At 33.3% G+C, this 23,321-nt stretch overlaps 1 protein-coding gene and 1 long non-coding RNA gene across 2 annotated transcripts; both read left to right on the forward strand.

Annotated features, from left to right (window-relative positions):
• Positions 1-289: 289 nt before the first annotated feature.
• Positions 290-12,724, forward strand: LOC110992779. Its single transcript, XR_006750241.1, has 3 exons — positions 290-393; positions 9,849-10,022; positions 10,400-12,724. It is a non-coding gene; the product is annotated as an uncharacterized LOC110992779 (long non-coding RNA).
• A 281-nt stretch (positions 12,725-13,005) lies between these two features.
• Positions 13,006-17,496, forward strand: LOC110992780 (odorant receptor Or2-like). Its single transcript, XM_045628320.1, has 6 exons — positions 13,006-13,471; positions 14,064-14,340; positions 14,853-14,985; positions 15,503-15,610; positions 15,781-15,942; positions 16,844-17,496. The coding sequence occupies exons 1-6, from the start codon at positions 13,006-13,008 to the stop codon at positions 16,904-16,906; spliced, it is 1,209 nt and encodes a 402-aa protein (XP_045484276.1). The 3' UTR covers positions 16,907-17,496.
• The last annotated feature ends 5,825 nt before the right edge of the window (positions 17,497-23,321 follow it).

A 23,321-nucleotide genomic window follows, 5' to 3' on the forward strand; every position in this document is an offset into this window, starting at 1 on the left:
AGGTCTGTTAAAGGTTTCATGAAGATGGGAAGGGGCCAGTGTGTCTAAACAGGTGGCATTCCATACCAGCAACCCGGCCATCTTCCATTGAATTAAACTCATATTTCCGGTCTCTTGCCATCGTCTCTTGCAATTCCACTCGGCTCAAGTAGACTTGTATGCAAATAATGACAAAAGGTATAGAAGGATGTACATGTATGATTATAAATAACTACAATCCAAATGTGCAATAGCCCTGTTTATAGTGCTGACTGAAAGTATGAAGTGTATTTATGTTAGTAAGATTATAAAACACAATAGGGTCACTTATTCATATTTCTAATTTCATATCATCAAGTTCCTTGTTGAGGAGAACGTGTTTGGTTCAACGTTCATTCGTGGAATTCGATTCGTGTAAGTAGGCTTCTACGAAATATCGCTTTATTTAAAATAGCCTTAGAACTAATAATTACATAATTTGAATGTTGAATTAACCTTTAAAATTCTTTTGTATATATTTGTTAAAGTGTTACAAATTACAATTAACTTAAGTAATTTAATTACTTTTAAAAATGTATTTATTACCTAAGACTAGTAGTTTAGCAGTGTTTGGAATGGCCTTAATTTAAAAAAAATGTTTCTACTGCTGGGACCGTATCCTCGCTACTATTATGTCAGGGGGTTAGAAAGGACCTTGAAGTGAATACTTTATAGTATAGTAGTGAAGTATATCTTATATATAAAATTCTTGTGTCACGGGGTTAGTAACCGAACTCCTCCGAAACGGCTCGACCAATTTTCATGAAATTTTGTGTGCGTATTGGGTAGGTCTGAGAATCAAACAACATCTCCCTAAATGTTAAGGGTAGTCCACCCCTAATTTTTTTTATTTATTTTTAGACAAATTTTTTTTCGTTTTTATTTTTTTTACGATACACCATACAAAAATACATGCAACCCTAAATTTTCACCCCTCTACAATCATCCCTTATGTTCTTTTTGTTAACTATAAACTTTAATTTTTTGGCACAAAAACATGGCAAAACAACGTTTGCCGGGTCAGCTAGTAATATATATATTTATTTTTGTTAACAAAATTATATGTATCAGCCACAATTGGCAGAAATTGGCAAAGATTTTGAAGAGTGATTTGCCACTAGAGAGGTGGAGTCCCTTTATGACTAAAATAAAACGTATACAATTAAGACAATGGACTGTGCCCTACTGTTTATCAATTTCTTATGTAAAAAATATAGAAATAATACACAAATATTCATTAATTCAATAGGCGAGTCCACACAGAGCGAGAGCGCGCGGGAGCCTGTGCCTCCAGGGCGCGCGCGGCAAACGATTGAGGCGTCTTTGAGCAATTCAAAAATGCGCGCCCGCTTGCCTCGGACGAGACACGTCCACACTAACCCTTCCCGCACCACTACCACCACTAACACCGCACTAACCCGCTTCGCGCAGCAAATTCCCCGCAAGGCTGCTCGCACTGTGTGGACCCGCCTATAACCTTTTATTTCGAGTGGGATTGGGGATTGTTTTTGATGATTCATATGAGTCTCGAGTAGAAAAATAATGTGATGGGGTAGAAGTTTTTACTTGAAAAAACTCAAAAATGTGGCTGTGGCTGTAATTCAGGAAGGCGTCGTCTATTCAGTCAGCTAGCAAATTAGAGTACCAAAATCAGGTGTAAGTCTTCGTCTTTTATACCATGAAAAAGTCGTAAGCCCGCCCATAGGTATAACGGGCAGGGTTCTCGAACAAACAAAGGTGACATTCAATTTTTTTAATTTTGGCCAAAACATACACCAAATTGTAAAAGGTTCTTTACAGAAAAATTGCGAATACAGAAACCTATAGGAAATTTTATTTAATGTAGAACGCTCCATCTGCTTGTCTAGAGACACTAACGGCTTTGTCAGTGCCGTCGATCGAGATGGGACAAAATATGGTTTCAACAAAAGTTATATAAAACCTTAAAAAATTGATAGTGTAAAAAATTCTTAATGACCGAAAATAGATTTGCGTTCATAAATCGGTTCGTGCAACAATCTGTTTACATTTTTTACCGGACGAGTATGAATGAATGAATTAGAGTAGCGCCGCGCAGCAACTAGTCAAGTATATGTCCTAGTACCCCAGATATTATACGTATATCTGATGTTATATGTCAAACATATAGCAGTAAACTTAAAATTATCTTAAAAGTATTTATTCGCGAGGTTGCAGACTAAAACTCTTTGATAAAATGCAGGTTCCTTGTAGTTGTTCAAAAAAATTAAAAATTCTTTTGAAAGGACTATCTAAGCCGATGTCAGTGAAAACTGGGACTTTCATTCACGTCACAAACACACCGAGTTATCGTAATTACCATCTGCGGTATGAAAAGCCCTCTGAGCCGCTTGCCACCATTGTAAAGTGTTGTAGATACGGGTTGCGGAATGTTAATCATTTAGCGGGAATTTTTAAAACGGTTATACAGATGACGTTCTCGTTTTGACAATTAATATAATTTTTTTTCTTCTTTTTTTTTCTTCAATTTATCCCTAATGGGAAAGGCAAAGGACTTAATAGAATGTGAATTTAGTGACATGTCACAAATTTTGTTTTTTCATTAATAATTACGGTGTTGCAATTTAACCGATAATTGTAATTAATAACAAAATTTCTTAGTTAAAATCAGAGAACGTAAGACGATTTTAACGAGTTAAGCAAAAGTTAATAAACATATTGTCTGAGAAAATTAATAGGCATAAAGTGAATTTTACGTATTAATTTACACGATTGTACGTAGACAGACTACGTCAAACAATTAAATTTATTTAATTAACTGAAATAAACATTAGAAAGTAAATTTCCTAAGGTGCCCTTTTTGAAACAGCTTTTATCGCTATGGTCAAAATATTTTAAAGGACCAACTGGCTAAAAAGTTCGTTCGAATTATCGTCGTTAGAAAATAACGATTCCGATACTAAAATTATTTATGGTGACATGATACATATCACAATTAGAGCTAAGATTGTGTGTTGCTTTAATTCTACTATAGAATGACGAACCATTTATATTTGTATAAGTGTTTCCAAGCATACAAACATGATTGTACATGTCATATAATTATAAAATTATATGACATGTACGATAAAATGTAAAAATGTAAATGTAAAAGACTGTACGGGTGGCAGATAGTCCGCTCTAGATGCTTCGTTGCTGACCACGACGCTCAGATATGAGCTGCCGATTAAAGAAAGAGAGAGGGTACGGGTGGCAAATTTCTATTATACGCAAATTGTACTGTAATGTATAGTAAACCTAGCAATTCTCAAACTTACAAAAAGTCGTGGATATTATAATTTGAACTTATACGATGACATTACGGTCCTGGAAATCGTACTAGCAGCAGTTGCCTCACAAATTCTGACAAAATGAGTTTCTTTGAGAATATAGTCATTTTGGGCTTAATGTAGCGAAAGGTATATAGTTACATATCCAGAACGCATACTACAGCATTATGGCATAAGCATAATACAACATTATGGCATAAGCATAATACAAATAGTACGACGAATGCTTAGTTTTATTATTTTATCATGTAAGGGGTTGAGAATGTGATGTTAAGTTTAGTCTAACATCGACCACCGTTTAAATAGGAGTCTTATATCAACTACCGTTTAAAATAACCCATGGATTTTTAATTCACTAATAAATTTCTTTTATATAAAAAAACTTTTAAATACCGTCGCGATTCGACTATGTTGTTGGGTGTGTTCCTTGTTTGTTGTATTTAATAACATAATCATAATAAGTAATTAGTTTAATTTTACATTGATTATACTGTTGTTTACATAAAATTTGTTTGCACATCTAATTAGTCAATAAGTTAGTGGTAAATTTTTGCAATACTTAAAAAGAAATTCAGGCATACAGTCAGTGTAATATATTAATTTGCTTCAATTCAAAGAGGAGAAGAAGATTAATTATATCTTAGATCGTGTTGAAAAATTGAAGTCAGTGAATATGTGTGCGAAAAAGCGGGTGCGTTTATCATCTTATAGTAGGTACATAAGTAAAAAAGTTTAATTGAGTAGTAACTCGTATACGTTCCCAGCAAGTTAGTTGGCAACTATCGATACATGCGAAAAGTCTTCGTCACATAATAAATCACGTGCGAACTTACCACAACGATATGTGCCATTTTTAGAGTTGTGAAGTTTTTGTAATTTTTGTCCACTACTTAATTACTACCTTTAATAGGAGTTATGACATCAAGTCCCTATTATTTAAATACACTTTAATCCCTGTTTCTCTGTGGCATCTATTCTATTTTTTTTGAATGCATTAATCTTACTGAATTTCGACACTGGTGTAGTTTCAATCTCATTCTTTCTTGTGTCTACAGAGAAACGGAGAACGGTAGCAGCTAGCAACCAAACATCGGCGTTAAGGAAAATACAAACTAAAATAAATAAAACCGATAAATAAATAGAACCGGATGGTTCCCATGGGGATTTTGACCACAACCCCTCAATAAAAATTGAGTGAGGGCTTTGCCCGTGGCCACACAATCAGTTATCGTAGTTCAACCAAAAAAAAAACCTATAATGTATATATTGATTCTGATATAAGGCTATACATAAATAATACTTTTCTTGTTTTCAATCTAACCAATCTGAAGTTGTCAAACTATTTTCGCCGAAATTTGCGCCGCCGCACTGCAGTTATTTGTTTATCAATCGGTGATTACAATGATGAATAAGTCCCTTCTGATCTACCTATAAACGTTGATAATAATAAATTATATAGAGACTAGATTATCTTATAAAATAATCTGACAAATTTTAATACGTTGATTATGCAATAATTAATCCACAATCTCAGATTAAAAATCCAAATAATAAAGCCCTACGAAGAAAATCCATTTTTGGGGACGGATAGAATGCAAACTCTCCGTTCCATACACTCATATTTGATAATCAATATAAAACAAATATAGTAAATAAAATCGTATAAATAATATTAAAATACACATATCTATGTTTAAAACATATCAAATAGCTTTTAAATTATTTAAAATCGGATGTAGGTTAAATCGTCAGATAGGATATTGGCACAGCTGAACTGTCATTTTCATACAAAGGTCTATCCACATACAGCGATTCGACCTACTATGGATAGCTTGTATCGACAAATAGCTATAATAATCCGTAGATTGGTTATTGGCACAATCTATATTTGGATTAACATGTCTGTCTCAGATGGTCAAAAATGGATTGAGAGAGGTTATTGAGTTTACGCGTCAGTGTCAATAGAAGTTACCCGTATGCCAATTCCTGGAGGATCTGTATTTATTGCTTCTGTTATGTGGTCCCCACTATATTATTAATATTTCTATTTACTATTTCTTTAACCATCTGTTTACGATATAATTTAAGATTAATTAGTTTGTTCGACGTAATTTATCCTTATTCTTAAAAGACAAAACCCAAACCTTTTTAAACATCTGTTAACGATAAGTTAAGATTTATTAGTTGTTCCATGTAATGTGTCCCTATTTTTAAACGACAATACTCAAACCTTTTAAGTATCAAGTTACAGATTAATTAGTTGTTCCACTTAATGTATCCCTACTCCTAAACGACAAGACCAAAACCTTTAAGTATCAAGGATCGGGATCCTTTGAAAGACACTTCCATTCCATATTCCTATTTGAACACTAGTTTTGTAAGCATAATTTTAAATAAAGTTTTTATTAGTTTAAAAACAAGTTTTTGTCACTGCCTCATAACAAATTTGGCGCAGTCGGTAGGATCTACTTGTGTAGCAAGACGAAAAAAACGTACAAAGGACAAGCATCGCCTAGTACGGTAGCCTTAGGCTTTTAATAGTTTTCGCCGATACTATGCTCTTGTGGTTCGTGTTACTGTGGTAAGTGGCATTTTACTTGTGGCTCATTCTTTTTCCTACTTTTCTATATTTTGTGTTTTATACATTCTATTCTATATTACTATATTTTACATATAATTTAATTACATTATACATATCTAACTACACACGCATTCTACATTTTAATTATTATCATTAAATTAAAGACCGAAAAAACAATGAAGGCATCACCAGTAAATGTTTCAACACTTATCAATTTAATTCCTTTATTCGACACAAACAATCAGGACGAAATATACGGTTACATTCGGTCCTGTGATACTGTGTTTAAATTGTCATCTCCGTCCGAAAGGGAGACTTTGTTAACTTGTGCCCTAAATAATATTAAAGGCATCGCGGCCTCAGAAGTTCGGTGTAAAACGTACGAAACGTGGGATGAACTGAAGAGATTTCTTATTGAAAGATTCGCGAATACTAAGACAATTCAACATTTAAATTTAGAACTGCAATCCATTTTTCAGAGACCCGATGAGTCCTTAACGCAATTTTATCATAGGGTAGATCTTTGTCGTTGCAAAATCTTAGAGAAACTACATTCAGAAATTAGTGATTCGACATTAGACGGACGTGTAGCGACTACCGAGGAAACCGCCTTAAGTATATTTCTCAACGGTCTCTCTACAGACATGGGTATAATGCTCAGAACAAAAGGTTTCAATAATTTGAGAGAAGCAGGTCGTTTCGCAATGCAGGAAGACCAAATTAGGGCTATGAACAAAGCTAGGCAATCATTATTTAGGCCAGTTCCAACACCTAGGCCAGCAATAAGGAGTAGTTCTTATCATAATAATTATCAATTTATTCGAGACCCAAATATTCCATTTAAGCCTCCTAACTCTAGATTTTCTCCAATAACATGTGCGTATTGTAAAAATATCGGGCACTCAATAAACGAATGTCGCAAGAGGGCATACAACGAAAAAAATAAACAGCGCGCTCTCCCTGCACCAATCCGTCATTTAAACTTACAAGCGACCAACGAAATGAGCGACTCGTTGGAAATCGCAATGAACCCAACAAAATTCCTCAAAAAGTTCACGCCAACAGGCGCAACCTTTATTTTAAGGGGGGAGGTGTTATGTGGTCCCCACTATATTATTAATATTTCTATTTACTATTTCTTTAACCATCTGTTTACGATATAATTTAAGATTAATTAGTTTGTTCGACGTAATTTATCCTTATTCTTAAAAGACAAAACCCAAACCTTTTTAAACATCTGTTAACGATAAGTTAAGATTTATTAGTTGTTCCATGTAATGTGTCCCTATTTTCAAACGACAATACTCAAACCTTTTAAGTATCAAGTTACAATTTCTTTTAACCATCTGTTTACGATAAATTAAGATTAATTAGTTGTTCCACTTAATGTATCCCTACTCCTAAACGACAAGACCAAAACCTTTAAGTATCAAGCCCCGATCCTTTGAAAGACAGCCAGGGGCAACCCCGGTGCTAACGCTAATACTCGGGAAAAATTTCTCCTCAAAAAAGAGGTCACCCTTTACGGACAAGCCATTCCATGGCAAAAGTCCGTCAAATATCTAGGAGTCACGCTCGACAGCGGCATGTATTTTCGTAAGCATGTAGCCGCCGTTCGCAAGAAGGCCGCTTTTGTCCTCTCTCGCCTCCATTACCTCCTAAATAACAGGAGTCACATGTCCCTTAGACACAAGGTAACCTTGTACAAGGCCTGCGTCCGACCGTGCATGACTTACGCTAGCGTAGTCTTCGCGCACTGTGCCCCCTCGTACATCCACCGGTTACAGGTGCTACAGTCGCGTTTCATGAGAATCGCGACCGGCGCACCCTTCTACGTGAGAAACGTCGATCTCCACTATGACCTGGAGCTCCCTACCATAGCCCAATGGATGAAGTTGGCGTCCAAACGCCACTTCGACAAGGCTAAACACCATCCCAACCCACTGGTGCGTAAAAGCATCAATTACTACCCCTTCCCGACTAAAAAGGCTCGTAGGAGGCCCCGACACGTACTAACGGATCCGGATGATCCAATCACAGTAGCTAACGATAAATTAAAAGCCGCCCGCGCGGCCAATAATAATAGCAGTAGCAATAGACAGATTAGGGTAAAAAACCGCCTTCACCGGGGAAGGCGAGGACCTTTACTTCGCACTTCGCTCACTCCAGTGAGCTTCCGTCCTGCCCTTCAGGCGATTGACCCCCCCGCGACGGCCCAAGCCGAGGTTCGAGTCTCACAGGAGACGCCCTTGCGCGAGTCGCGGGAAACCCCCCCTTTCCGGCTGAGCTAAGCTCGCCAAACAGCCCGTGCTGAGCTGTAAAGGCCCTTAAGGCCAACAGCGAGATTCCATTCAAAAAAAAAAAAAAAAAATTTGAAAGACACTTCCATTCCATATTCCTATTTGAACACTAGTTTTGTAAGCATAATTTTAAATAAAGTTTTTATTAGTTTAAAAACAAGTTTTTGTCACTGCCTCATAACACTTCCCACTTAAAAAATAAATCTCTGCCTAAATACAAGTTTATTGCCAAAATAAAGCTTACAAACAAAGTTCGAACTTGAACATACAGTTTACGTATAATATCAAGTGTACCTGTGCAGGAAATGAATGAGATAGGAAATTAATGAGATAATTTCATAATTTGTACAAAGCTGGATTTTGTCGATAAGAATGCAATATCGATACTACGTCATCAATCAGTGCAGCACTAGACTAAATCATATGTTTATTATATAGTTTATCTATTCAATAATAGAGGTCACTGAAAGCACTAATGGCAATTAGAAACTCTTTTAAAATTCTGAAAATGTTCTAAATGTGAAATAGGTCGAGACTTGAAAAAGGAACTATGGAATTTCGAAAATATGAAATTTTAAACGTTATTGAAAACATATAAATAGCGCTCGAGAATCCTATTCGTCGCTCAGTAAAACATCGGACTCCAATAGTACAGGAACTTAAGAAGAGGATACCCAGAGGGGAGAAACCATAGCAGAACACAATCCCAGCATATATAGTAAATGTGTAAGAGTTGTTATGCACAGTACCTTTGTTATCTACATTATCTTAATATATATATTTCTTGTGTGCGTGTGTATGTGACTGAACTCCTCCTAAACGACTGGACCAATTTTGATGAAATTTTTTGTGTGTGTTCGTGGAGATTCGAGAATGGTTTAGATTCACAATTTTGTCCGCTGGACAATGTTTTTTTTAATTAATTAGTAGTTGTTGATTTTGGAATGTTTTACATTGAATCCGACAGACGGCGCTACCATCGCACTGTCAAATTTTAAATAATATTCGAATTTTAATTTTAGTCTGTCCCGACAGCTAGCGCTGCGATCAAATTAAAAAAAAGTTTTGTTATCATTGTGTTATTGTAGACCATGTGCTGGATCGTTAGATATTGATATAACATTTGAATAATAATTTTCATCAAAATGGTCCAGAATGTTTTAGCTTATTAAAAAAAGTTTGAAATTTTCAAATTAAAGACGTATAGACAGGACAACGTCTGTCGGATCCGCTAGTTATATATATAAAGACGAAGAATTTGTTTAATAATCATCTATTTATGTTTTAACAACGATCAGTAGGAGTAGAACAGTAAATAATAAATTCATTTAAAATATAGAACGGTTAATAAACTATAACTAAATTATTAAAATCAAAATCAAAAATCATTTATTCATACAGGTAACATAATGTACACTTATGAATGTCAAAAAAAAGAAATGTACATTAAATGATTCTAATTTTACATTTACTGCCAGTTCTCAAATCAAGGGCGTAGAACGGAAGAGAAGAACTGACAATAAACTCTCCGCTACTCTTTTTAATCGCCATTACACCATGTTCCATATGACATCTTGAGTAATAAAGAATAATAAAATAAATTAAAAACATAGATTTGTACATAGATTTGTCCTCTATCAGCAGGAGGCATGGTGAAATAGGAGCACGCACTAACATACTCGTGAAAACAACACGCAATTACGTAGTAGACAACTAATATCGCCGCATACACGAATTCAAGTACGACCAGTCACCACAAGTAGCACCCATTCACGAGTATGACGCATGGCCAGCCATCGGTCCACTCGATTACTGGTAATTTGTATACAACATATCAAAATCCACTGAATCTAACTTTTGGATCATATTTATATGCCACCATACATCTTAAATCTAATTGTTCGTCGATATTGATTAATTAGCTGTCGAATGTGTGTGAATTTTCATGACATATTTCAGTTTAAATCTTTCTATAGGACTTTGTGAAATCGGGTACAATTGATTCCTCAATTATCCACATCGTCCATGGAAGAGCTATGCTTAGAATAAACACATAAAATACACAAAATTAACATCCTCCTTTAGTTTCTTGAGTCGGTAAAATAAATGTGTGAAGCTATTAAAAATCAGCTTATTTATTAAACTTTCTATAAACATGATACATTTATTTTAATTTACATTTTTCGTTACAGATATTTGGTGACATAACACTGGCGGAAAGAGGAGAGTTTGAATTAGAAAATTCATTCAGATTCACAAATTCATACTGATAGAAGATACAAATAAATAAATCAAACATGAATGTCGGCAATTACAAACTGCCTGTTAAACCCAAATTTGAAAATGTAGCACTTAGTGATCACTTAAAACCCACGTCTTTCGGTCACGAAAGACTTAGTACGTATAAGCAAAACAATTGGAATAATATTACAAACACGTGTGGTTGGACAGATACTTATTACAATAATCCCTATCCGTCTTATCCAACGCTTAACAAAATATTACCTTATTTCAATAACAACTATTATTCATATCCACCACCGCCGCCTCCCCCACCTCCCCCACTTATGGAACAGGTTATGCCTGACCTAAAACATGCTCCATTACCTAATAAAGACATTAAACATGTCAAACCTATACCAATGAAACACACGAATGTTAAAAAGAAGCCTGAGCTAAAAAATAGTTTAGGGAACTCGCAGAAATCAGAGATTAAAACGAGTAAATTAATTGAACAGCCATACTCACCTCCTGTTCTACCCATACCGACATTTTACGATGTTTTTAAACTTTTGGATAAAAGATCGGAAGTATATAATAAATCAAGATTGCGGGTAAAAAGAGGTGAACGAGCGGTGGTATCAGGAGATTGTATTCCTAAAAAAATTACACTACACGACTATTTATCAAAAAAAAAAGCCAACGAAAGAGTTTAATGAAGGAGAATGATAAAAGAATATTATAAAAAATAAGTACATTATATTAATGATATAAAATAGCAACATGTTTAATAATGGGGTTGATAAATATTTTACGACTTTTTTAAAATAATTATTCATATTCCGTATAAAGTGGCTTCTACCACGTCAATGGAAGAATTCTGAACAGGATACCATAGGAAAATATATTTTGTAAATTATGTTTTCTTAATTCTGTATTATTGGTTTTATAATTTTAATAAAATGAAAATGTGCAATCTTAGAAATAAAAAGTTAAACCATAGATGCATATAAATTTACAGTTGACGTAATTTTTTTCGCTGTCTAGTTGTCTTTTTATGTACTGGGTTTATATTTCTTAGAAAAATGTGAAAAAAGCAATTTGTTATTATAGGAACACCAATCTACATTTTTATTATAAAGCATAGCTCTCACAGCTATACCTAGCTCAGCAAAGCGAAATGCTTAGTAAAAGCTATTATATTAATTGTATATATATATATATGTTACAACAAGATAGGGATGTAAAATGTTTATGAATTATGAAAAGAATATTTATGCACAATAATTTATCTTCAGCTATCAATCTGACAAGGTAGTGGTAGTGACTAGTATTAGAAGGATCCTTAGGCCGATTCAAGAATCGATATATAGGGCTATGTATAATTTACATCTGAAAAGTTTTTACTTTAATACAAAGTATTCTGACATGCCAAAAATATTTCATATATTTATTTATAGATTAAGCTCAGCTCATCTAGCGTAACTAATAACGTAAAATTAGAATAAATAATAATTTATTGGCTCGAGTCTGGTATGGTGTACTATGTTTTGAGGTGTAAAATAAATTAATATCGTAAATAAATAAGTGTTACCATGTAATATGTGAAGCTTATCACGGAAGGAAAAGAAGGCTGTGGATGCCTTCTGCCCCATCCAGAGGTCGTAGGATATTAAGTATTAGAAATGTCTTAATAGTAAATCATTAGCTGTAAACATCAAATATTTTTTATACAAATTATTTATATTAAAACCTACGGTTAAAAACGCTTAGTGTACTGGTGACTTGGTTGGACTGACGAATGGGTTTCGCTACAAAGCCAGGAAATGTTGCCAGCATTTAAGTAGACTAGCACACAATACTTTTAAGCTATTGCATAGATTTTATCGCGGGCTTTGAGCGCGGCGACCGAATCAAGAAATTCCGTAACGAAAAAATCCTAACACTGATCGGTGACGTAGCAAGCGCGGCCGGTGCAGCCGGTACCCGTGAGAGTGAGACGGACTATATAAGGGGTGTCTGAGTGTGGTAGATAGATTGAATTAATATCATACTGCATAAAAATAAATAAATGTTTGCATCAATTGCTAAAAAATGCTATGCAATAGCTTTACCGCGGCAGTCCCCGAGTGCCACACGTATTTTTTTAAATTGATTTTAGTTCTCTATTTACCGATTTTTGATCATTAGGTTAAGAATATTGTAAATGTTTATATTTATATAGTAGTAAAAAGCTAAGTATAGTTTAGTTGATATTAAATCAATTGTATATTTTTGTGTTAATTATAAAAAAATTATAATCATTTGAGTTACCTTAATTTCACGTCCAATACCTATCAATCAATACCTGACAATTACAATTCTAATAGGTAAATGGGTTTTTCGGTTAATCGAAACATTTATAAAAGTTTTAATTGATTAAACTTCTAAACAATTATCGAAATATGATTTTTTCGTAACAATTAAAGTTCGAAAACAAATTAAAGTATATTAAGGCACCCACCACCCATCATCAATAAGAAGTAACAGTTCTTTAGAGGACTACGTTACAAGGCAATCGCAATAAAACGTTTAGAAAATGGTTTTAAAAAGGAAAATTTCCTTCCCAGTTACTGAAAAGGATTACTTAAAATTAATTTGCAATTTCATACACCGCTTGGGTTTAGCAGACTGTTGGTATGAAAAAGAAATAAGATATTCAATATTCAACAAAGCATTCTCCCTTATTTTAAATATATTTTCGGTTATTTTTACGGTCAATATATTGGCAGCCAATTACAGAACAGATTTAACTTTAAAAGAGAGTAATGATGTGCTTATATTTAGTTATGGTTTGCCAGCAATATGTCTGAAAGTTATAATACTTTATGCGAAAAAAGATGACATTAAGGTATTTTTCAAGAAACTTCTAGAAGGGGAGGTGACCCAAAAGCCGAACACAAAAGCTATAAGAGCCGCAATAGTTGTTTACGTGGTTGTTTGTTGCGGTTTTTTATCAGCAACGGTGCAAATGCTTTATGGCATCAAGGATTATGTTGTGGAAGGTATTATCTGAATGTATATGCACTATCAACCCAACCAATTTTTGATAAATATTTTATTAAACCCGCACTTGCTTAACACGAAGTTCGATATCACCCTTCTTCTTCTTCTTCCCAGAAATTTATAGAGTGAGTCTCTCACTCCGTTTTTTATTTCATTTATTTCCTTAAATTTTGTTTATGTCAAAATACACATAAGAGCGGCGTCATAATAGCGGTGCTGCCCACTCATATCCGTGCAAGAGTCCCGTTAATTTTTTTAAATCATTGCCATCCCTAGCTATGGTTTGGCTAAAATTGAATTTTATACATTCAAACACATTTTCAAACATCCATATTTACTTAATCAAAATTCGGCATAATGAACATGTCGACTTTTAAAGACACTCGTCATTTGTTTCTCACATCCTTAAACCATTTTACCGTACACGCATTTATTGATTACAAAAAAATATCATCGGCGCACACTCAAGTGACAGTTTGAATGCACGACTTTTTACCTTTTAATTAAAAACTCAACTCTTTCAAGCACTAGTCAAACAGCTCAAAGCAAAGTGAAAGTGAAGTGTTATATTTATTTATTTAAACATTTCAGGCATACCAGTTCGAGTTGAAGTTCTTTATTACCCTAAAGCGAGCGACGCTGGGCTCCTTGTCAATTTTATTAGATTCCTAGCCCTAGTTCACTTCTGGTACATTATCTGCATCATGAATTCTACCGACTATCTCTGCTTATGTACTCTAGTCTTCATCAAATACAAGTTTATAAGAGTTCGAATGTTTTTTGAGAGTCTTGGTAAAAAGTCTAAGAGTGGTAAAGAGTTTGAGAAGGAGTTTTTGGATGGTGTCAAGTTACTCAAGCATGCTTTTTGGTATGATTTTAATACAAAAATGTTATTAAAATTCACATTTAAACGAGCAATTCTTGTATATATATATATAATTGGAATCTCGGAATCGGCTCCAACGATTTTCATGAAATTTAGTGTACGGAGGGTTTCGGGGGCGATAAATCGATTTAGCTAGGAATCATTCCTAGAAAATGTCATTTTATTTGTGTTTTATCAATATATAGAATTGCACGTTTAAAGATGTCAGTCGAATAAAAACTTATACATGAATATAATTATCTTTATTCGATAATTATATTCATATTTCATAATTTTATAAGTATGTAATCCGTACTTAAATATTATTTCCAAAAAACACGATTTATAAAAAAAAAAATACCGAGCTAAGCTCGGTCATCCAGGTCCTAAGTATAATTTGTCAAGTGATTTAAAATATAATCTAAAAAGGACTGTATACAACTAATTAATATTTAAATATGTTATAATATATTAATTGTTGACTCCAATGTATACTTATAAAAATTTGTCGTTAGGTGCGCTCGCAATGTACAAAACACTATTGGAAGCATTTACAGTGTTCAAATCGTTGAAAGCATTACTTTGTTAGTGGTTTTACTTCTAAAATCCGTGGTGAGTTTTGTTGTTTTCCAAAAATCCTTGACGTCCGTCGTTCCACAACTTAGCCTTTCGTAAGGCAATTTCTGCCAAGCACCACCACAGCTGATCACTGAAGTACTTCCGAACCAATTTGAATTAGGTTCTTTAAGAAAAGACCGTTCCCATTCTTAAAAGGCCAGATGAGTCATCTGCCCATCTGCCTCCTGTAACATAAAAAAAATGTAATAGATTCAGAAATTGGAGTCTAAATAAGACTCAGCTCGCGAACTAGGACTCCCATGTTCCGATCTTTTCGTATGTAAAAACTGTAATGAATTTGGACTGTTTAATTATTATGTACATAAAGAATGATACAAGACTATTCATAACTTTTAAAAGTTTAGTATATAAATGCATTTAAGGTGGAAAATCTTTCTTCTATCTTGATTTAATTTGCTGTAAAAAAAGTAATTTACAATATAAACTTAATGAAGTATGCGCCGGCAAAGCTAGTTAGCGTGCATTATCATAATTAAATAGTGTAATGTATGTTAATTTAATGTTTAAATTTACCGTGTTATTTTAGTATGCTGGATCCGATATGGCGCTGCTACTCGTGTGTTTGGGATCTTATATCTCTATAGTTATCTTAACTGGAGTTTATATGACATATTCGGCTAATATTACCTATGAGGTATATAGTGTGTTCTTATAGTCAATAATATTATTAGAAAGCTAGCTAATATTATTAATGAAAGATTCTATTGTTTATTTTTACTAATTATGATTTGGATTTAATCCTTGGTTTGGTTTTAAGAAGATTAAGGAGCTATTTTAATGTGTAACCTGGATTTTACATTACAGGCCTTGCAAGTCTCTACAGCCATTTTTCATTGTGGATGGGAGAAGGTTAAGATTAGACCTGGTCTTCGGAAACTTGTAGTCGTCACGCTCCAACAGTCACAGAAACCACTTTATATGACAGCCTTTGGGGTCATCAATCTGTCATATGAAAATTTCTTGGTGGTAAGATTTTAGTAATTTAGGTGAGTCTCCTGCCCGTTTGTCCCCTGTTCTATAAGAAAAATAGTGTAAATTCTATATAACGATAATGAAGGGACTTTTCATTGTATGACTCCTACTTATTTAGTCATGGTCAAAAACAGTATACGTGCAATCCAATTTGCAAACAAAAGAACAAATTTCTTAGAAAGTTCGTATGCATGATGCCTATAATCGAGTTTATTACGATCTAGGATAATAAAGCGACAAAAGAAACTGCGTAGTTTTTACTACTTCTAAAAATTTAAAATGTACTTTATTTCTTAATTGTTCTCGTTATGAGAGTGGGTTTAATTCTGTTTTGTATATAAATGAATGGAAGACGAACTCAACCAAACAAAGGTAATTGATTTCAACGCTTAGGGGAACGTTACAAACAAAAGATATATGTAATAATATAATCAATACAACTAGAACCCGCTTCTTTCAACATTATGTGGGTCGTAGCGACCACCATACTCTATAACTTCCAATAGCTAGATAAATATAATAGATATTGTAAGAACTACACTGTCACACAAGATCTATATCACTGTCGCTATTGGAAGTTACAGAGTACGGACGCTGCATCTTCTCCATAGACTCTTTTTATAGGTAAGAATCAATACACGTAGTATCTAACACATAGATTTTCGGATCTAAGGCGTATGGTACTTGTATGTACCATACGCCATAGATCGTTGATTATATTCAATGAAAATTAAATGCTGTACAGCCGGGATTTGAATGCACGTTCTTAGGATTGTAAATGACAAGCTTAACCGCTATGCTCTTAAATACAATCTACAGTCTATTGTTTTACAATCTACTGTCAGGAAAGTGAGACGAATAAGGGTTTATTTTCATCAAAACATTATATTTGCAGGTTTTACGGTTGTCTTATTCGTTCTTCGTAGTTATGCGAGATTCTAAAAGCACAAGAACATAAAGAAATCTGACAAAGAAGCAACGCATTCAACGAATTTCTAGTTTTTTAAGTAAAGGTTATCAATAAGTTTGTAGGATCGCAAGGGATGTATTGAGTTCAACGGAAAATTCAATTATATTATATCTTAATTACTTTAGTACATTAAATAGCCTAGGTATACTTGGTCAGGATGAATATATAACTGCCGTTATATATCCGTTAGTATATTAAAAGCAATACTGTTCACATGGAGCACTAACCTCTAGGCGCTCCCCAGTTTGGTACTGGGGACTTTCCAGATGACCATAATCAACGAAGAGCGGTTCGAATCGTCGATGATCAGTCACTTTCCCAGTGGCTTGATCCCTTGGCGTTGGGTAGAGATATTCACTGCATCTTCTACCGCATTTACATTGGAAACTGTTCAGTGAAGTCGTTCGGATTCATGAGATTCATTGGACGTCGAGCAATGAATCTCGTCAACCCATGACAGCTAGTCGGCCGTCGTTCTGATCATTTTCTACAGCTACGTAAAACAAGCAGCCCGAAACAATAACACTTAAAGGCCGGCAAAGTACTCGAAAGGCTTTGATCCATATAACTTAAATTCAGGTGAGCTTCCGCTCACCTGGCAAGCAAAAAAAAAGGATTTTTTTTTGCCATATGTTGTTAAAAAAAGCAACATACATTTTTATAGTATTGTCTTTTATTAATATAACTTTTACACATTTAAAGAAAAACACTTTTATAACGGATTGTGTGTTTTTCTATAAATTTTTATTCTTATGTTATGCTAAACTACTCGGAACATTCGAGTATTTTATTTTAATTATATAAATATGTGTAAAATGGGAGTAAATCTTTTTAATATCAGTTTCTTATAGACGTTTGAAACTAACTTGTAAACTTATGAAGGAGCTAATGTATCTTTATTTAAGAAAACTTAAATCGCATACAAGATTAAAGTAGATAATTGATATATTGAGTCATAAAATACATGGCTCGTTTATATTTTAAAAGCGTTGTCCCTGATTTATGTTAACTGCTGTGTATTTGCACTGATTGTGAATTATTTGTTTGAATTTTTCGCTCAGAGTAATTAAAACTAGGACGGAAAATTGTTTGTACATTCTACGTTCGCGTATTTTATTTTGTTGGAAATAGTGGTACGAAGATACAATGTAAACAGGAATATAATATTTTTATTCTAGCGGTAATGCCATTGTTTACTGTGTTTAGTGGTCTGTTGTTTTAAAAAACACAATTCAATATAAACTTTTAAACGAATATTTTTTTATTGTATTATAATGTTTTTGTTACTCGATATTTTGACTGTTTCACATATTTTATATATACGTAGGTTATTGAAATAAAACGATGATTAAAGAAATTACATTGTTTATTTCTATTTATATATTTGTAAACAATATTTCTGCTCTAACAGGCGACCCTAAATAGACAAGAGTGCACAATAAGTAAAATTTACAGGCGAAACAAAAAAAAAACAAACTTAATTAGGAAAAACAAAGTTACGTACACTAACAAAAAAATTGAACTATTGACAGTTTACTCAACGTATAATGTTAATGAAAAAGGTCCGTTAACTAAATCACTTTTAATTTACGATTTAAATTACCGAGAGCAAAATTACAATTATTAAAAAAAGAAACCTGCAGGTGACCGGCGCAAAATCGAAACTTATTTTTTTCGCGGTAAACCTACGCTAGAAACCCTTTCCGGAAGACTGCAGTGTGTAACCTTCAGAGTGGGTTTAAAAGACGGGTCTTTTATACTAATTTTAATTGATGTAATGTAAGAATTGATTTGTTGATATTTAAGAAGTTTTACAAATAAAAATGAACTCGAAAACGTTGTATTGGTAAAGACTGATACAAAACTAAGAAAGAAATGTGTATCTTTTAAACGTAAGAAGTTGGAGAAATGCCAAAAAAATGTTGCCAAATTCGTACCGAGTGCTCCGTTTAAAAATAATTGTGTTTAAGTTTTCGAAAAGTTGTGAAACAATGGATTTATATCCATTATTTTGAGATATAGGCGAATTATATAATAGGCGATTAATTATATTTCTAAATTAATTTTTACGAATTAAAAAACTTTAAAATTAAGAACTTAATTAGGAAAAACAAGTCAAAAAATTTCATAAAGAAAAAAATACTCATTATTATAGGCACTAAGAAATAGTTTGTAATTCATTGATTAATTTGATCTTTCGAAACATATGTGCCCTTTTTCGAAGAAACATCCTATCTGTACGCACATTAAAGCAAGCAAGCAGGCACTGTAGTACTACAAAATACAAATGTAACAATTTTATTAAGGATATCGCAAGCCCGAATTCTCGGCGCACTAGCTTAGGCTAGTGCTAGCCCACAGAACTAAGAATAAATAGGTTTTATTCCCGTTATGACGTGACCTTAGACTTAGTTACAGGGAGCCCTTACTCTTACAGTAGTGATAATCGTTTCCTTTGATTATCTGAATCCAAGTTTTTATAGGATTATTGACAGAGCTATGTTTGTTTTACTAAAATTTGGACCCTGACTTACTTCAAACCATTAAGCAATACAAATCAATCCCAGATTTATCTACTCATTCGGGGAACTTTTTTCTAAGTAAGAGCTATGCAATTGCAACTGCGTATATTTCGATCCTATCTGGGGCTTATAGTCTAGAACTTAACATAATGTAGTAGCAGCTCTAATAAAATTTAAAGTCTTGACAAAGCGCGAACTATGATGACTACATTTCTGGCAAACGGGAGTCACAAGTCTTGGAGATATGGGTGTGTATAATCTGAATCGAGACTTAAAATGTTTACCTTAAAATCCAGTCATAATCTACACATATATTTTGGTTTAATCAAATTTGTATAAATTATTTATGAACTATTAAGAAAATATGTTTGATGGAAATGTGATATAATATGTGTTGATTAAAAATAAATACACACTAATTAATTAATTTATCGTTTCGTATAGGCTTTGGCATGTACATTTTCTATTTTATAATAATTATACTTTGAGGTTTATCAAGGGAAAAAAACTGGCATGTGTTCTGTAACGATATATTATAGATATGAGAAATTTATCAAACTTTGTAATTATTGTTCATGTTACTTTCAATCGACTAAGTAATCTTTAGTTACCTTTAAAAGCATAACTTTTTAAGAACATGCATAGTGCTAGAAAGTAAGTGAATTTAATGTTAACTCGTTAAAATTCGTTATCACACACCGGATATCCGGTTTAACGTTTCACTGCCCCCGGAAGCAGTGCCACAGTTAAATAATAACTCTGGTATTTGTTGCCAAATAGAGGTTTTTCATTTATGAACTAACTCAAATGGAATTGAATTTGTATGCAGCGAGAATGTAACTAGGTATTATATTCTTGGGTACGAATAAAGAAATCTGAATATTATAAGTTACTTTAAATGGATATTTGATGGTTACCTTATTTGTGTGGTGTCGAAAGAATTCGATTAAAAGGTATAAACATTTTTGTCCCCGTAAAAACTTAATCAGTTTAATTGCAGCGTTTTAATTAAATTACTCATCTGTCTCTTTTCATCACAGCTTAGACACGATTTGACGGAAAGACGAAATATAGATTTGTTGAAAGATGCACTCTTTAATTAAAAAATACTATTTTTTTTTAAATAAGGAGGTTAAAATTATAGTGAAGGTAAGTCAAATCTTAATATAAAGAATGAAATAAGTATATTAAAAATACGTTAACCAACCAACCAGTTAAATAAAATTCATATATTTTATATTAATAGGTAGCATATAACATATTCATAAATCAACTGAAGATATAATTTAGCAGCACACAACCCATCTAATGCAATTTAATATCCATTTAGACAAAGTTTGACTGTATGAAGATCCCTTTTAGTAGAAGTTACGATTCACAAACCTTTATTAAATTGACAAGTTTATCAACGCGATTGTACGGGCGTAAGCCCTTTTGCATGCGAGTATATTTCAGAAAAAAAGAATTTTTTGAATAAATTAATCGATAAAACTATATATAATATTTATTATTGAAAGGCTCTATGACGCTTGTGGACGGTGGTAAATATTTAAATGAGTGATAAACTACGAACGAATTCGAATGAATAAAAAAAAATTTTAGGGGTAAAAAAACCGTACGAATTCTTAAAATGAAAGCAATGTACTCGCGAGCTTTATGTCTATGTGAGTGTCCATCAGCGGCGGCCGTTTGCCAAATGTCCTATAAAAACAATATAGTTGACTTTCCTCAAATATTACTTCATTGAGGACTTAAACATTTTGATTAAGTCATATGCGACGGGGCTAAAATGTATTTTATGCTCCGTCGACAATCCTGAAACCATTTTTCTGGTATTTGTATTACTCCCCCGACGTGTGTCTTGATCTTTAGTGTTTTTGTCTAAATTACAAATTACAAGACCCTTTTAACCCGCTTGGCTTTTAGTAAACTCTAAGGAAGAATTCTCTTTAAATTATAGAGTCTATTGTCGTTCTTAATGAAGCAAAAGCGTTTTTTGTACTCAAATACGTTTTTTGTTAGAAGGATGTATAATTTGAAACATTACATTAAACTAGAAAGTATCTACGCCGTGTGTATGTTTTTCATCGTGGAAGGAAGATGCCTTGTCCCAACCATTGTATGAAACAAAAGGTTTTCCTGATGTTGAGTGATACCGCTTATGGACGCTTACATTGCCAGAAGGCTTGCAAGTACGATGCCGGCCTTTTAAGAATTGGTACGCTCTCTTCTTGAAGGACCCTAAGTCGATTATAGTGGAGGTGCGCGGCAAAAACTGCCTAGTGACGCTCAGTTGTGTAACGGAAGGACGTCGAGGTGAGACGGTTGGTATTTTGTATTCCGCCTTTACGTCTGATGATAAAACCTCAGACGAGGTGTAGTTGACGAGTCGAACTGTCTATCCATTAGTCCCTAAGACTACAGTGGCTACCTCAGCATTGTAATAATTATAAATAAATATGAGTATGTAGTCTTGACGAACAAAAGGGTATTAAATTTAGGCATCATCCAGGCATCCAAATGGAAGAGGGATCAGGTTAGGTAGGGCCCGTCTCGTCAAAATTTCATCAGGATTCAAAATTCGTTTCATCTTTCTACATAATAAATTAAATATAAATGCTGTTCTCTTGATATTTTGCAGTACAATAAATGCTTAATTGTACATTGTTTTCGTAATATTTTAAAGTTAAAAGTCAATATAGGAGAAGATTGCACTGGAAACTTTATACTCATTGTGTCATAGAGTAACATGTATTTCAAATGTTGACTTTTAAAAGAGCTTATTCGATATAATAGGCTTTAAGTCAAACGAATAGAGTTTAAAATTGAATGTGTTATTATCGACACAATATAGGGTTGTCACATTCCATGTAAGTATTGTTACACGATTGTTTGACTACTTAAAAAGTTTATTAACAGTAAATCGCCGTTGTGAAAATTATATTTATTCTCAGTGGCTTATTCAAAATTCTATAAAATACAGTAAGTTGAATGACATATTCTCTATGGTTTTATTGTGCTGAGACGGGCAATGAGTAACCACGCATACCTTCTGAACGTCACAATACATCTCAACGAATAATATTAAAGTACCTGGATGGCCGCTTTGCTCGGTATTTTTATTTTTTTATAAATTGTGTTTTTGGAAATTATATATAAGTACGAATTACATACTAATAAAATGATGAAATATGAACAATATAGATTATATATGCTGGAATAGCTTTAGTGTTGTTGTGTCGTTAAAGCAATTTAAAAAAAATAGTATTATTTTTTAACCTTTTTGTTATTTTCTATCATTTATTCCTAGCTAGATCGATTTATCGCCCCCGAATACTAAATTTCATGAAAATCGTTGGAGCCGATCCCGAGATTCCAATTGCTCGTTTAAAGATATAAGATTGTATTCTAATATTTCTCCACGCGTGTCAACCTTATAATCCACGTGGGCAATTTCAGGAATACAGTCACGTGCGGAATGTTTTATGTTTAATTGTTATTTGTTTTTGTCGAGATGAAACGTTGCCGTTGTAATGTCACTTTGTTTAATTGTACGCGTTTGTATTAATTTTTTTTCATAAACGAGTTATATGTAAAATGACATTTGAGGCATAATCTTTTAATTGATTGAACTAGGTGTTACCAGCTTCGTTCCTGTAAAATTATGTGTGTCTTGAAGAGTTAGGAATAAGTCTTCGGATTTCCGTTGTTTCAATTGTTTTGCGTTTTGTCAAAGGTGCGAAGATGCCCAAGTTTTAATTCTACTATTCTCATATACATCAATACTGTATAAATTAATATTCAATTGTAACCCAAAAGTTAACCCTGCAATCTTCATTCTGCCCTTATAAAATCTTTTCATCTAGCCTTTTTCCATTTTT

This window comes from Pieris rapae, chromosome 5, assembly GCF_905147795.1.
Source record: "Pieris rapae chromosome 5, ilPieRapa1.1, whole genome shotgun sequence".
Taxonomy (NCBI): Eukaryota; Metazoa; Arthropoda; class Insecta; order Lepidoptera; family Pieridae; genus Pieris; species Pieris rapae.

Bases quoted from the DNA above. Each gene is read 5' to 3' on its own strand.
- LOC110992780 (XM_045628320.1), top strand. From the start codon at position 13,006: ATGGTTTTAAAAAGGAAAATTTCCTTCCCAGTTACTGAAAAGGATTAC. The intron at 13,472-14,063 runs GTATTATCTGAA...TAAACATTTCAG, and splicing joins CAAGGATTATGTTGTGGAAG to GCATACCAGTTCGAGTTGAA. The intron at 15,943-16,843 runs GTAAGATTTTAG...TTATATTTGCAG, and splicing joins CATATGAAAATTTCTTGGTG to GTTTTACGGTTGTCTTATTC.